General features: G+C 43.9%; 1 protein-coding gene across 1 annotated transcript in view; it reads left to right on the top strand.

Annotated features, from left to right (window-relative positions):
- The window catches only part of MPP7 (MAGUK p55 scaffold protein 7), a gene marked incomplete at its 3' end in the record, with an annotated part of 202,809 nt that overhangs the window by 98,500 nt on the left and 89,672 nt on the right, over positions 1–14,637 (top strand). The window contains exon 5 of the mRNA XM_082844350.1: positions 8,982–9,113. Within this exon, the coding sequence (XP_082700476.1) occupies positions 8,982–9,113 (132 nt within the window). The remainder of the gene's footprint in view (positions 1–8,981; positions 9,114–14,637) is intronic.

Genomic DNA, 14,637 nt, shown 5'->3' on the forward strand with positions numbered 1-14,637 from the left:
ACAGTTAAAATATGAAAAATGTAATTCCAAGGTGTTAACTTGAATATTGCCCTTAAATTTTAGTGGATAAGGGAACTAATTACTTACTTTTTGAAGATTGCCCTTCCATTTAGAATATTTAATTCACAATACTGAAAGGAAACCTGAAATGTACCTCCAAAGTAATAATGATTTTTTAAAAACACACATAGGTATATACAACCAAGTGTGTAGCCAACTATGAAATGATAATACGTGCTTTCTGTAGACAACTCGTTTTGAAAAGCATTAAAACTTTCTTTGGGGGGCTTCCCTGGTGGCGCAGTGGTTGAGAGTCCGCCTGCCAATGCAGGGGATGCGGGTTCGTGCCCCGGTCCGGGAAGATCCCACGTGCCGCAGAGCGGCTGGGCCCGTGAGCCATGGCCGCTGGGCCTGCGCGTCCGGAGCGTGTGCTCCGCAACGGGAGAGGCCACAACAGTGAGAGGCCCGTGTACCGCAAAAAAAACTAAAAACTTTCTTTGGTAGTTTGTAAATGTCACCAGAGTTGGATCTTCATTCATTCATTCCTACATAAATTGAGCATCTACTCTGCCAGTCCCTATAGCTGGAACTTGTAGAAGATGCATGAAGATTAATGAAGGTGATAGAAATAGGGGATAAAGAGAGGGAACACCCAGAAATAGCGTGGAACACATAGGAGCGGAGCCGGCGCCCAGGCTGGGTGCGGGCGGGTTGAAGAGGACTGCAGAGGAGATGGTCTGTGCCCGGTGACGCCTGAAGGCTGGTGTGAGGTGACCAGAGGGGCAGAGGAGTGAGGGGTGAGTCGGCGGGGGGGCGGGGGGGGGGAGGGGTGAGAAATGAAGGTTTCCGGTATGAAGTCCTACAAAGGAAATCACTTGTCACATTTGAGGGCGTAACGTAGACTTAGTGTGGCTGAGCGGCAGCGTGTGAAAGAGGGAGGGGAGGGGCTGGACAGTAGAGCTGTGAGTCGGGGCCAACCTCCTGGTTACCCAGGACGGCCTGCTGTTTGCCTGTAGTTCCAGTGTGGTTAATATTAATAGCCTCCCTTTTAATTTCAGTGGTTTCCTTATTTAGATGATAAATTATATGGCCACTCTACTTGCGAGCATATGAAAAAGTTTGAATTCCATCCTGAGAGCAGTAGAAAGTCTTGGAAGGATTTAAATAAGCAGGCGATGCCATCACTCTGTGTGTAGTATGCACAGCAGTTCCCCGGGTGGGAAGACCAGCTGGGAGCCTGTAGAAATAATTTGGGTGCAGCGTGACTGTGGTCCTAACGAAGGATGTGAGGATGGAGACAAGGAAGTGGGGGATGGGTGGGATTGGATGTAAATTCAGTATGAGGCGTTGGGACAGCTGGTTAATTATTTGGGGAAAAATAAGAAAGACCTCTACTAGACTGAATTCGAAGTAGATTAAAGATGGAAGTGTAAAAATTGAACCATAATCATGGGATAGAGTAAAAGCATTTACAGCCTCAGGGGCAGGTGGACACACACACACATGAAAAGTTAAAAAAAACAATCCGTACATGAGATTGGAAGGAATAACTTACCTTTATAACTGATTTATGATATTGTCTTTAATAAGATGTGATAGTTTATTACTCTGACTTTAATTTTTACCTTTTACAAAGTGACTTGATAAAAACTTTTGAAATTAAACAGAAAAGAATTTTGGATAATATATAACTGTGTTTTGAATCTAAATTTTAAAATAGAAGTCCCTATCCTTGTTGCTTTATTAGTGAAGATGAGCATTGCTTTCATATGCTTAGTGGCTTTTTATTTCTTCTGTGAATTGTGTGTTCATATATCTTTAGGGATGACTACTCTTAATTGGCTGCATTACCTTTCATTCCTTTTTGTGTACAGAAATATTACATATACATTTTTTTCCATTATAAGTAGGGTAATAGGATGCACTACTTACTGTATTGGAATACACCCAGTCCTTAAAACTTTGAATTGGTCAGTCGCCATATACAAAAAAAATAATTATTATTACTCAATAATGTCTACAAAATCCAGTCTTATTGTCCAAATCTTACAGTCCAGGAAAAATAACAAAGTATAAAAGAAACCACATGGTGAGAAAAAGGTAATGATAGCGTCACAAGAGGCCTGCGTAGATGTAACAGACTCTAAAGCTTGCTGCAGTAGGGGAGGAGCACGGGCCATTTAGGGGGCACTGCGGAAGGGACGTTGGTCTCTACAGAGACTTTGCTTCCGGGGAAAGCAAAGAGAATCATCAATAAATAAAAACCACTCCTAGGCATCACATTGCCACATTAAAGGCAAATCATCCTCTCGGAGTTGTCATTCAGCAGCTCATTTTTGATAAAAGTGAGGTGACATCATCTCTAGAACATGGTATTATAATTTAGGAAGTCAGGGAAAATTTGGTAGATTTTTTAAAAGGCAATAAAATAGAAAGATGTGTTGTAATTTTTCAGCTTTCCAAGACATTCACTTACCAGAAATTACTCACTGCCCGGGCATGCGGAGTGGATGAGACTTCATTAAAGCATAATAAATGGCAAAGTTAAGCTTCCTTCTGGAAGAATAAATCAGTGTTACTCATCCTTATGAGTCAGACACTTAATTCTAAGGGTCTGACAGATATTTAGAGCATAGCGTTGACTCCAGGGGGTCTGAGGCAGGGAGAGCTTGGGAGCCCGATGAGTTACAAAGCCCAGTGTTCAATTTCCTGTAGATTCCTCTAAGCGACAGGTAAACCCATCAGCTGTGATCGGTGGCATATGGAAACACAATTTTCATTTAGGTACTGCCTCCTGAAAGAATGTCTGTATAGTGGAGAATAAAGTTGCTGCAGTTAAAACAGGAAAATGGAATACGAAGTTACTTTTAGTTGTCTAAAATAAAAATGTTGCTAACCAAAACTATTTATAAAGCAAAGCTGTTAAAAATAATGAACTTGATATCTGTAAATTATTTATTTTGGAATCCAGATATGAAAGTACAGAGCTAAGGAGGAAAAATAATAGCTGGTGTTCTAACAATGCCTATCAGCTATAATATTCACTTTATTATGAAATGTATTCATTCGCATTCCCTGTTGTTCTTACCGTGTGCAAGATAGTTACACTAGGTACACAGATAACAGCCATTTCTGGTGCTCTTCTGTGTTCCCATCTGCAGTCATTCCTCTTGTCTGAAAGAACTTCTTACAACATTTTTGGTAATGCAAGTCCGCTGGTGATGAATTCCTTCAGCTTTTGTGTGTCTTTACAAAGTCTTCAGTATTCCTTCTTTTTAAAAGGTATTTTTGCTGGGTATAGAATTTTAGGCTGACGGTAGTTTTCCTTGGGTATTTTAAAGATGTTGCTCCACTGTCTTGTGGTGTGCTTTTTTTTTTTTTTTTTTTTTTGGCTGATTTTAAGATAGTCCCCTTTTCACTGGTTTTAAGCAGTTTGGTGTTATGTCTTTTCTGTTTATTGTGCTTGGATACATTGAGCTTCTTAAACATATGGGCTTTTTTGTTTCCATCAAATTTGGAATATTTTCTGCCATATTTCTTCAGATTTTTTTAAACACCTCTCCTGTCTCTGGAGATGCCAGTTCGGTGCATATAATAGACCATTGAAGTCCCACAGCTCAATAAATGTTCATAATTTTTCATTATATTTTCTCTTTGTGTTTCATGTGTTTCAGTAGTTGTATTGCTTTGCCTACAAGTGTTAATCTTATTCAGTGTACTGAATGAAATGTATTTTCACCTTTTATCTGTAGAAGCTTGGTTTGAATCTTCTTTGTATATTCCAAGTCTCCTCTTCCGCCCTTCTTCTGGCTTTTTGAACATTTGGAATTAGTAGTAACTGTTAATTTCCTTTTCTGTGATCTTTCTGTAATTTCAGGATTTGGTTCTACATAATTCTGTCATCTAACTTTTCAGGGTCTAGTTTTATATTTCTCATCATTGTGCATAGTAGTTGCTGATTTTGTACATGCCTAGTAATTGTTGATTGACTGTCAGTCATTGTGACTTGACTTTTTTTGATGCTGGATATTTTTGTATATTTATAGATAATATTCTTGAGTTTAAATTACACAATTAAGTTATTTGGAGGCTTGCTTTTAAGCTTTGTTAGGTGAGATCATAGCAGCATTTAATCTTGGGCTAATTATTTCCTGCTATTAAGAAAGTACCTCTCTGTTAACTCTCCTCAATGCCCTGTGAGTGGTGAGGCTTTTCCTTGTAACTGGTGGGAACAGGAGCTATTCCTGCCCTGTGCAAGCCTCGGGGATTGTTTCCTGTAATGCAGGGTTTCTCAGCCTTGGAACTATTTACATTTGAGGACTGGATACTTATTTGGCCGTGGGGAGGGGATTGTCTACTGTGGTATCAGATGCCTCGGAGTATCTCTGGCCTCTGTGCACTAGACAGCAGTAGCATCCCTTGAATTGTGACAAACCAAAAATGTCCCCAGACAGCCATATGGCTCCCGGGGAGTAAAATTGCTCTCAGTTCCAAACTACGGCTCTAATCCTTCCTGGCAGTTGTTCCGTATGCGAGCCTTGGCAAAGGACTCAAGGAGCTCTGTGTCTGTGCAGCTCTCTCCATTCTCATCCCTTCCCTGAGAACGTTAGCCCCTTGATCTCCCTAGGTTCCCAGCTCTGCTGTCCTGGGATCCTTCTCCCCCTGACATAGCGGGAAATTCGCTCTAGACAGGAAGCTTGGGGCAGTCTTAGGGTTCGCAGTTGTTTCCTATCTCTCAGTGGTCACTGTCTTTCCTTGTCTCATGTCCAGTGTCTTCAAAACCATTGCTTCATTATCTTTTTTTTTTTTTTTTTAAGTTTTCTCCAGTGGGTCCCTGTTAACTTCACCTTGGTTCTCATCCTCATTTTTCTCTTTTTCTTGTGGTACGCGGGCCTCTCACTGTCGTGGCCTCTCCCGTTGCGGAGCACAGGCTCCGGACGCGCAGGCTCAGCGGCCATGGCTCACCGGCCCAGCCGCTCCGCGGCATGTGGGATCTTCCCGGACCGGGGCACGCACCCGTGTGCCCTGCATCGGCAGGCGGACTCTCAACCCCTGCGCCACCAGGGAAGCCCTCTCACCCTCATTCTTGAGCTGTACTTTTGCTGGATACACAGTTCTGGGCTGACTGTTCTTTTCTTCCTAAGCGCTTTCAAGGTGTTTTAACTACTTCAGTGGTCTTGCTGCTTGATCAGTCAGTTCTCAATTACCTTTTTTTCTTTCCTTCCTGATGATCTGTGTTTTTCTCTCTGATATTTTTAAGAGCTACTTTCTGTCTCTGGCATTCTGTCATTTCACTATGATGTATGTAAGCGTGGGTTAATTTTTATTGTTCCTGCTTCCTAAAGGATCCATTGGAGTTCCTGAATCTTCAGACTGTGTTTCTCATCAGTTGTCAAAACTTTGCAGCTATTATATCTTCAGATAATATTTTATCATCTGATGACGCTCTTCATTCTGTCCCTTTGAAACTTTGTTGGATACCAAGAAAAGCACCAACCATACAGGAAAAAAATATTATTGGGTTCATTCATTTGGACCCTTTTTTGCTCAGAGAACACTAATGAGAAAGTGAGAGCTACCAAGTGGGAGAATGCGTTTGTGGCACCTGTAACCGACAAAGGCTTAGATCCAGCGTGTTATAAAGAACTCTTACAGGTCAAGAAGACAAAGACAGATGGAACAGAACAATGTGCAAGGATCTTCAACAGGCATTTCACGAAAGAAGGTATCGTGATGAATAAAACCCTTGAAGACCGGTTGAAACTCCAAGTGAAAAATGGGACATTAGGTGCATCGGACACCACGGTTGGCAGCAAACAATTGACATTTACATTAAAGGAGTTAGAACAGCAGAAGCAGCAGCAGGAGGCTGAGAAACTGCACGGACAAGAGAGGAAGACCCTTCGCCGTTCAGCCGGTCACCTGAAGCCCAGGCCCTGGAGAGGACGGCCATTCCACGGAGTCTGGAACCGATCCCACGCGTGATTCAGAGGAGCTCACCTCCCCCACCTGATCATCGTAGAGCGTGTTATCCACGCCGGGGACACGCGCTCCTGGAGTCCATGGAAACCCCCGCTGCGTCTGCAGAGGGCAGCATCTGGCAGCGGGTCCCAGGCCTCCGGTCAGACTGCGGGGCTGGGCCCGCAGGCCGTGTGGGGCCCCAGGCCGCTTCTGTGCCTTGTCACTCCCCAGGAACATTGTCCCTTTCCCCTGGTTTTAATCAAGTAGACAAGGTGGTGGTTTTGTAATATTGTGAAACGTGCACCGTGAAATGAGAGGTTCTCCTGTGCTGAAAACCAGGGCTGACGGTTTTCCAGAAACATTCTTGCACTGCCTGCTGCTGTCCATGAATCCAGCATCCAAGATGCCATTCCTGTCTTGCCTGACTTGGGAGTGTCGGTCGTGTTTATGTTTATAAGGATATGCTGGTACCTGTGTTGCTTGTTCATGTGTTAGTTTGGGATTTTTTTAAAGTATATTTTTATACCAAGAGAATATAAAGTAATGGTAATAACAGTCTAAAACAGGAAGTGGAAGCTACTGGATATTCTTTTAACTTGGCACAAGATGAAATACAGACTTTTTCTTTTTTAATTCTGTTTCTTAAGTGCAATTAGAGATATACTGGCTGGAGAAAAACGTTTATAAAAAGAAATGCTTTCATTGGAACAGCAAAGAAAAAGGATATCATGAGTTATAAGATGAAATTTCAACCACGAGAAGATAACACTGTATACTCAGAATGGCCAGATTTAAACTACTGTGAATTGGCGGATCCCTTGATGCAGCTAAAACTCACATAAGCTGTTGGGGGGAGAGGAGCTGGAACGACCACTTTGTCTCGTCTGCCTGTGTTGAATGACCTAGACTTCCACCCTTAAGTATACTTAACCCAGATTTGTGTGTGTATGCATCAGCTGATAGGAAATATTTACCGCAGCACTGTTTATGATAGCCAAGAGCTGAAAACAGCCTAAGTGTCCCTCAGAGGCATAATGGGTAAAGAAACTATGAAATACGTACATGTTGGAGTACTGTACAGCCATGAAAAAAGGAATGGCTGCCAGTGACAGCATGGACGAACCTCACCAACTTAATGTCAGGGAAAAAAGGAAGATCCCATTACGCGGTATTTAAATAGCGGCAAAACTACACCTTCAGCGAAATAGAGGCCACGGTGACTAGGAAGGAGCATGCTTAGGGGCCCCTGGGGCTCAGTGAATGTTGTGTTTCTTGTTTGAGTGATATTTACAGGGACATATTCATTTTTGGAGATGCTTCGTGCCGTATGCTTATGAGTTGTGAGCTTTGCCGCGTATATGTTATAGTCAGTAAGAAAGCTTAATTTAGAGACCGTTTCTTCGCCATCTCGGAGCTTCTGTTTCAGTAGATAGCAGATATTAAATATATGTACATAAAAGTGGAAACATGGTTAAAAATTACGAGCATGTATGAAGGCAAAGAAGATGGTGCCATGAGATCACGTGACCCGGGGTCTACATTTATATTGGATGTTTTGGCCACGCCTCTGCAAGAAAGAAGCCAGGTATTTAAACTGAGTGAGGAGGACAGTGGGTGTGAGACAGAGTTGGAGGGAAAATACAAGACTAGGACTTGCTTTTCATCCCAAACCAGTGGGCGGGGAGGAGAGTTCTTAGTAGACCACTTACGTGAGTTACTCTGAGTTTCAAAGTAATTACTCTGGGGGCTTCCCTGGTGGCGCAGTGGTTGAGAGTCCGCCTGCGTTGCAGGGGACACGGGTTCGTGCCCCGGTCCGGGAGGATCCCACATACCGTGGAGCGGCTGGGCCCGTGAGCCATGGCCGCTGAGCCTGCGCGTCCGCAGCCTGTGCTCCGCGACGGGAGAGGCCGCAACAGTGAGAGGCCCGCGTACTGCAAAAAAAAAAAAAAAAAAAGTAATTACTCTGGACACACTGTGAATCAGGAATTTGAAAATGAGCCCAAGGTGAATGCAGGTGGACCATTGAAAGGCTCCAGGTAAAAATGCTCCAGGTGAAAGATGATGATCAATGATCTAGACCAAGGGTCTGCCAGCTTTTTTATGGAAAAATGTCTGGTGCTTGTACTCAGGTTCTCATTGTAGCATGGCAGGCGCCGTAAGGCACACATCAGTGGACAGGCATGGCTGTGTTCCAGGAAAGCTTCACTTACGAAAACAGGTGGCACAGTTGGCCACCGTCTGCTCTGGACTGGAGAGAAGATAACATGTTAGCTTACACTGTGGAAGCAGATTTAACAGGGTGGGGGTGTAGGTAAGGGCGATTTCAAGGCTCTGGCTGGAGTAATCTGTGCATCCTGGTGCTGCCGATTAGGGAACACATCAGTTAAAAGTCTAGACCCACCCACCCCCAATATAGCGACATGTCACGTTATTCTCATCTTTGGTCTCTAATGACAATATGACCGTTTTGTGGAGTTTCACCACCACAGCCATCATGACTAGAAATACTTTTATTCTTTTATACACACAGTCGGCTATTACATCAAAAATTTTAAAGTGAGAAAAATCACAGAAGAATGAAAGCTAGTCAGCTGTATTGAGCAGTTCTTTTTGTGTTTTCTGCTAACAGAAGGAAAGAAAAAAAAAGACGTGCGTCGTTGCCTGACACCTGCCAGCCCGTTGGCAGTCTGTCTGTAGCCTCCTTTTTCTCCCTCCTTGCAAAAGTAACAGTCCCTCGGCGACCCCCCAGCTGCCACTTCTGTTCGGATGAACCGGAGGACGCTCGCGCGGGCAGACGCTTTACGCTGATGCCTGCCGCACCCTGTGGCCGAGTAGGGTTGCCTCTGTTGCTCTGCAGCTTCCCCTCGCCCCGTCTGCAGAGGCTCCTTCCCAAGTAGTTGCCTTCTTACGGTTGCTGTGGCAGAACTGGAGCGTCAGTTTGGTTTTCCTTATACTGTGGTCAAGAATAAAACGCCAAACACGTCCAACTCCTGTAACACTTCTTCCCTTGGACTTCGTAGGCTTTGCTCTCTGTGCACGATACTGTGGCTCTGAAGAACTATGATCCCGTGTTGCCTCCTATGCCTGATGATATTGATGATGAGGAAGACTCGGTGAAAATCATCCGTCTGGTCAAGAACCGAGAACCGCTGGTGAGTTCTGGGCTACATTTTACGCTCAGCTACGAGTAGATGCCATGATGAAGCCACATCCGATGGGCACATGCCACTGATTCCTCTCTTTAAAATGTACTTCCTCTGTGTCCCGAACTTTGAAGTAAATGGAGCATTCACACCTAAAGCCTAGGATTTAGAGAAATTAAAATGGAGCCAGACAAAATGGCAGGCATTCTTTTGGTTATAAATAGCAGTAGTTTTGAAAATGTGGCTTGTTGACATTTATAAAAGACAGCATAACGTGCACCAGTTACAGCTGATGTGAGATTTAGAAGTGCAACTAAAAATAATGGCTTATGGCTTTTCTAGAAAGCTGATGGATTTTAAAGTGACGAGGAGAAATTAATCGGGTATCCGATATTTCAAAATGTAGACGTAACCATTTGTTTTAGCCCCAGAATTTATACAGTGCTGAACCATGTCAAGGTCTGGGGCAGGCCGACTGATGCCTCGCACCAGCCCGCAGTGATGTCGTGTCCTAATCTTCAGAACCTGGGGATATGTTACCTTAAAAGTCACAGGGAGCTTTTCATGATTAGTTAAGGATCTGGAGACGGCGAGAGTCTCTTGGCTCATCAGGCAGCACCAAGGGAGTCACGAGGTTCTCATTAATGGGAAAGAGGGAAGCAGGGGGGTCAGAGGTACAGAAAGATGTGATGGTGAAGGCAAGGGTGGGAGTGATGTGGCCGAGAGCCAAGGGACGCCAGAAGTGTCTAGAAACTGGGACAGGCAAGGACCGGATTCTTCCCTAGATCCTCCAGGACGAATGCCGCCCTGCTGGCACCTTGATTTGGGGCCTGTAATACCCATTTCTGCCTTCCTGTCGATACCTCCAGACCTGTAAGATAATAAATTTGTGATCTAGCAAGCCACTAAATTTGTGGACATTTGTTCACAGCAGCAATAGGAAATGAGTACAGAGTGTATCCATGTGAAACTATATTCAAAAGGAAAATAAATGTCACAGCCTAGCAGCTGGCTTTAAATGTGTTGTGGCCATTTATTCCAGTTAAAACATTTTTGTGTTCTTAAGGCAAATGGCGGTTGGTCATACAATAGTTGCTGGGCACTGTGTTATATACTCTACATACTGATTATATTTAATCCTCACAGCTGGTACCATTTTTCGGTTTTTACAGACTAAGAAACGGATATTCAAAGAACTAAAGCAACTTAACCCAAAGTAGCACAGCTATTGAGATCTAAACTTGACTCTCTTGCTTCAAACACTAGTTTTTTCTTCTATACCACATTCTGTCTTTATATTTTTGGTACTTTTTATCTTCTTCTTTCGTTTAAAGGCAACTGTGGTATGTTAATAAATACATTGGACACTCTTACCCAGAACAATGTACGGATAACTTTGCTCATCACAGAAGGATAATTGAGCCCCCGAAGCTCATCTGTGGGTGTTCTGAGGCTCCCTGTAGCCCTGGTTAAGGTTGTTTGGTTTAGATTATACACTAATGCTTTCCGCCTATGGTTATAACTCTCTGCTGGTAACCTAAGTATGTCTTGGTCTTTATCATGCAGGTGATGCAGGTGAGGGTAGATGGTACGCAGACTAGATGGAGAAAGAGCTCTCCTGGGACCTGTCACCATAAAGTGACTAATCCTTGGTGGGTTCTTTATATCTACCAATAAGAAGTATGTTTCTGTTTTGACAAATTCACTCTCTTAGAGAGAGAATTCACAGACTGGCCATCTTGAGGAGATCAGTAATTCATTACTAACAGTTTCTTTGATCAGTCATAGTTTTCCAGAGGTGGTGGTTTTTGGTGTGTTGCTTTGGTGAGCTGACATTTAAACAGTCGTCAGCAACATTTAAGTTCCATGCTTCCTGATCGAAGAAGATGTTCAAATGTTAATCAGAGAAGTTAGGCATGTACTGCGTGGGGATTTCTCAAAAGTTTTAACTGGACCTGCTGTAAATTAGTTTCAATTTAAAAAGAAATTCAATGAAGTATATAAAATAATGTAAAGTTGTGTTTTCACAGTCTGTTACTGAATAAATCACACCCTTTAGCTCATAACAAGCATGTAACAACTGAAATAATTAGACCTAACTTTGAGGTGATAATTCTTTGTTATTAGCTCTCTTTTGTTATAGTTTATCTAATACATTAAATTCATAGTTTAAAAATGAGAAACTGGGGAACTTCCCTGGTGGTGCAGTGGTTAAGAATCTGCCTGCCAATGCAGTGGACACGGGTTCGAGCCCTGGTCTGGGAAGATCCCACATGCCACAGAGCAACTAAGTCCGTGCACCACAACTACTGAGCCTGCGCTCTAGAGCCCGTGAGCCGCAACTACTGAAGCCCACGAGCCTAGAGCCCGTGCTTGGCAACAAGAGAAGCCACCGCAATGAGAAGCTTGCACATGGCAACGAAGACCCAACAGAGCCATAAACAAGCAAACAAATATATAAATTTATTTTTTAAAAGAAGTAAATTAGCCAAAGGTTTTTTTTGCCAACATATGCAGTTAACTTCTTTAAACTCTAGGTTTCGTTTTCTGTATTTAATGCAATTTAAAGTAATTTTGAGTACTTTAAAAAATTATTTTAGTCACTGGCTCTTTGCGTTCCTGGTGAGCCACAATTTGATTGCATGATTTTTGTTCAAGGGGATGTATTAAAAATAAATAAGAACTTCACGTAGAAAACAGAACCTCTATCTGGGATGAAGAAATTCCCAAAATTATTTGTTGGGACTCCTGAAAAAAGTATTAAGATTTTAAATATTGTTTTAACACTGGAACATGGAATCAAGTGAGAATTACTCGTCTTGAACTTTTCTTCATCCAAATGCGTAATTACTGTATTTTCTTTAGTTTGAAAATTATTGTGAAAGTGAAGAAAGATTATTGGGTGAATAAATTTATAGTTTAAAAAATGCACGACCCAGAAAAATGGAAAGTATTTATTTTTAACAAACTCATCATTTTATATTTGTCAATTGTCTTCTGTCATTTTGGGGAGGTCATTGGAAAAGCCACAGCTGCCGAAGGGGGTCCAGGGGAAGCAAAGACCAAGAGAAGATATAGAGTCTAAGGCATCCTTGGGAGAATGGGTCTGAGTAGTAAGACTCAGAAATCGTCCAGGTGAGGGAAGCCAGGCTGAAATGAAATTCTTCACGTGGACGGATGGTCAGGAGCTGGCAAATGATTCAGAATGTGATGTTGTTGTCAGACCGAGGTATAATGTGCCGAAATAAGCGCTGAGCTTGCATTAGGTGACCTCATGGGAGGTTTGCCCTGTATCCTTGTAGCAGCAAGTCATGTATTGCAGCCTCCGGCTCCTGATCAGGAAGTCAGGACATAAGCCTCTTGTGTGAGTGTTTGGAACACCACTGACATCTGATGTGTTCGAAATGCTGTGTTAGGTTCTTTGCATTATGCCAGCGTCAAATGAACGTGACCTAGAATGATCAGGTAGAAGTAGTCGACAGCTAGATTTACAGGGAGAATGGTTTCCTGGGGGAGAGGCAGTGAACACAGATCATGTCGGTATTTGGGAATGGAAAGGAGCAGGGGTGGTGGTTTGAGGGGAGGGATGGATGAAAGAATTGCGAGAAGGGGACAAGGAAACTGGTCAGGTCGCAAGGAACAGGGCTGTTCTCCCTCCCTGTGAGTTTGGAGCAATTTATACCTATTATATCCAGAAGAGTAATTTTTAGACCGGCTGAAGAAAGTGAAATTCTCTTAGCGAATGTGTGGGCTATGAGCCTTAATTTTCAGTGTTTCTTGCATGGATTTTCCTTTTACTTCTTTTAGAACAGGGGTTCTCAGACTCTGGTATTACTAGGGTTACCTGAGACGCTTACTTCAGACGCAGACTGTAGGGCCTCTGCCCCCAGGAGTCCACGTCGTTAGCTTCAGGTCGGGCCTAGGAATCAAATAGGTTGTAAAACGTGTCGCAGGCCTTCTTGACGCCAGGGTTTGGTCAGCCGTACATGAAAGCCCTTGTTTCAGAAGTCCGACCTGGAATTGACCGTGCCACCTCTTTAAGGAGGCCGTAGGGCGTTGGCAGTGGTCTCTGAGGGACAGTTTTTATTTGCGTCTTAATGCTTCTTGTTTCTAAACCATTTTACAGAAGTAACAAGAAAAGTCTAACCAGAATGTTAACTTCTCAGTCTAGCCTAAAGCTGTCTACACTCTGTCATCAAAATCACATAGAATAAATTAAAAATAATTATGGAAGAAAATATGTAAGTATTAAAACATTAGATTCCATTTTAATTTATATTTCATCTCAGACTGTACTGTCAGAATGTCGACTTTTGTGCAGTATCACATGAAACGTGCTCTATGTTACTGGGTTTTGATCTTATTTCTAGTACGTTGCCCTAGGAATACATCAAGGAATTGTGATAATAAGGGTTTGGAAAGCAATATGGAAATAGAAAGTGTTCAAGAATGTAGGGATCAGGGCTTCCCTGGTGGCGCAGTGGTTGGGAGCCCGCCTGCCGATGCAGGGGACGTGGGTTCGTGCCCCGGTCCGGGAGGATCCCACATGCCGCGGAGCGGCTGGGCCCGTGAGCCGTGGCCGCTGAGCCTGCGCGTCCGGAGCCTGTGCTCCGCAACGGGAGAGGCCACGGCAGCGAGAGGCCCGCGTACCGCCAAAAAGAAGAAGAATGTAGGGATCAAAAAGAAGATTGAGTCAAGTGCTGGTATCCTGTAGAAAGTGGGAGACCGTTTCTCAGGTCCGTAGTTGACCCTGCACGGGGAGGTAGAATCAGCAGAGAGCAAGCGTGTCTATTTCAGGGCCCTATCTGTAGCCGTAGGTAAGTATATTTCAGGGCCCATAACAAGTCCTGTAAGTGTTGGAGTGCTTCTCTCCCTCCGCACACCCTGGAAGTGATGTCTTTCAGCCCCTGGCTTTAAAAACCATTTATGTGCCAGGGACCCCCAGGACCCTTTTCCTTCCGGACCTTTCGTCTGATCTTTAAATTTGCACGTCCATCCGTCCGCCCGGTGTCTCCATTTGGACGTAGCAGGCATCTCAGTCTTCACGTGTCTGCAAGTAGACTGTCTGCAGTCTGTTCCAGCCCTGTGGTTCCCCCTCTCAACTGATGGACAATCCCATCTCTCCAGTTATTCAGCCAGGAGCCATAGAGTCTACCTTTGATACCTCTCTTTCTTTCACATCCCATTTCCGATCCACTGGGAAATCCTTTCAGCCCTACCAATATATTCCAACACACCTGGACCACTTTTCCTCACTGCTCTTCCTGACCGTCAGATCCAGGCCTCCAGCCTCTTTGCCCTCGATTGTTGTGACAGCCGCCTCCTTGTTTGCTTTCTTTTTTTTTTTTTTTTTTTTTTTTTGCGGTACGCGGGCCTCTCACCGTTGTGGCCTCTCCCGTTGCGGAGCACAGGCTCCGGACGCGCAGGCTCAGCGGCCATGGCTCACGGGCCCAGCCGCTCCGCGGCATGTGGGATCCTCCCGGACCGGGGCACGAACCCGCGTCCCCTGCATCGGCAGGCGGACTCTCAACCG

The sequence above is a fragment of the Leucopleurus acutus genome (genome assembly GCF_964270905.1).
Source record: "Leucopleurus acutus genome assembly, chromosome: 1".
NCBI lineage: Eukaryota > Metazoa > Chordata > Mammalia > Artiodactyla > Delphinidae > Leucopleurus > Leucopleurus acutus.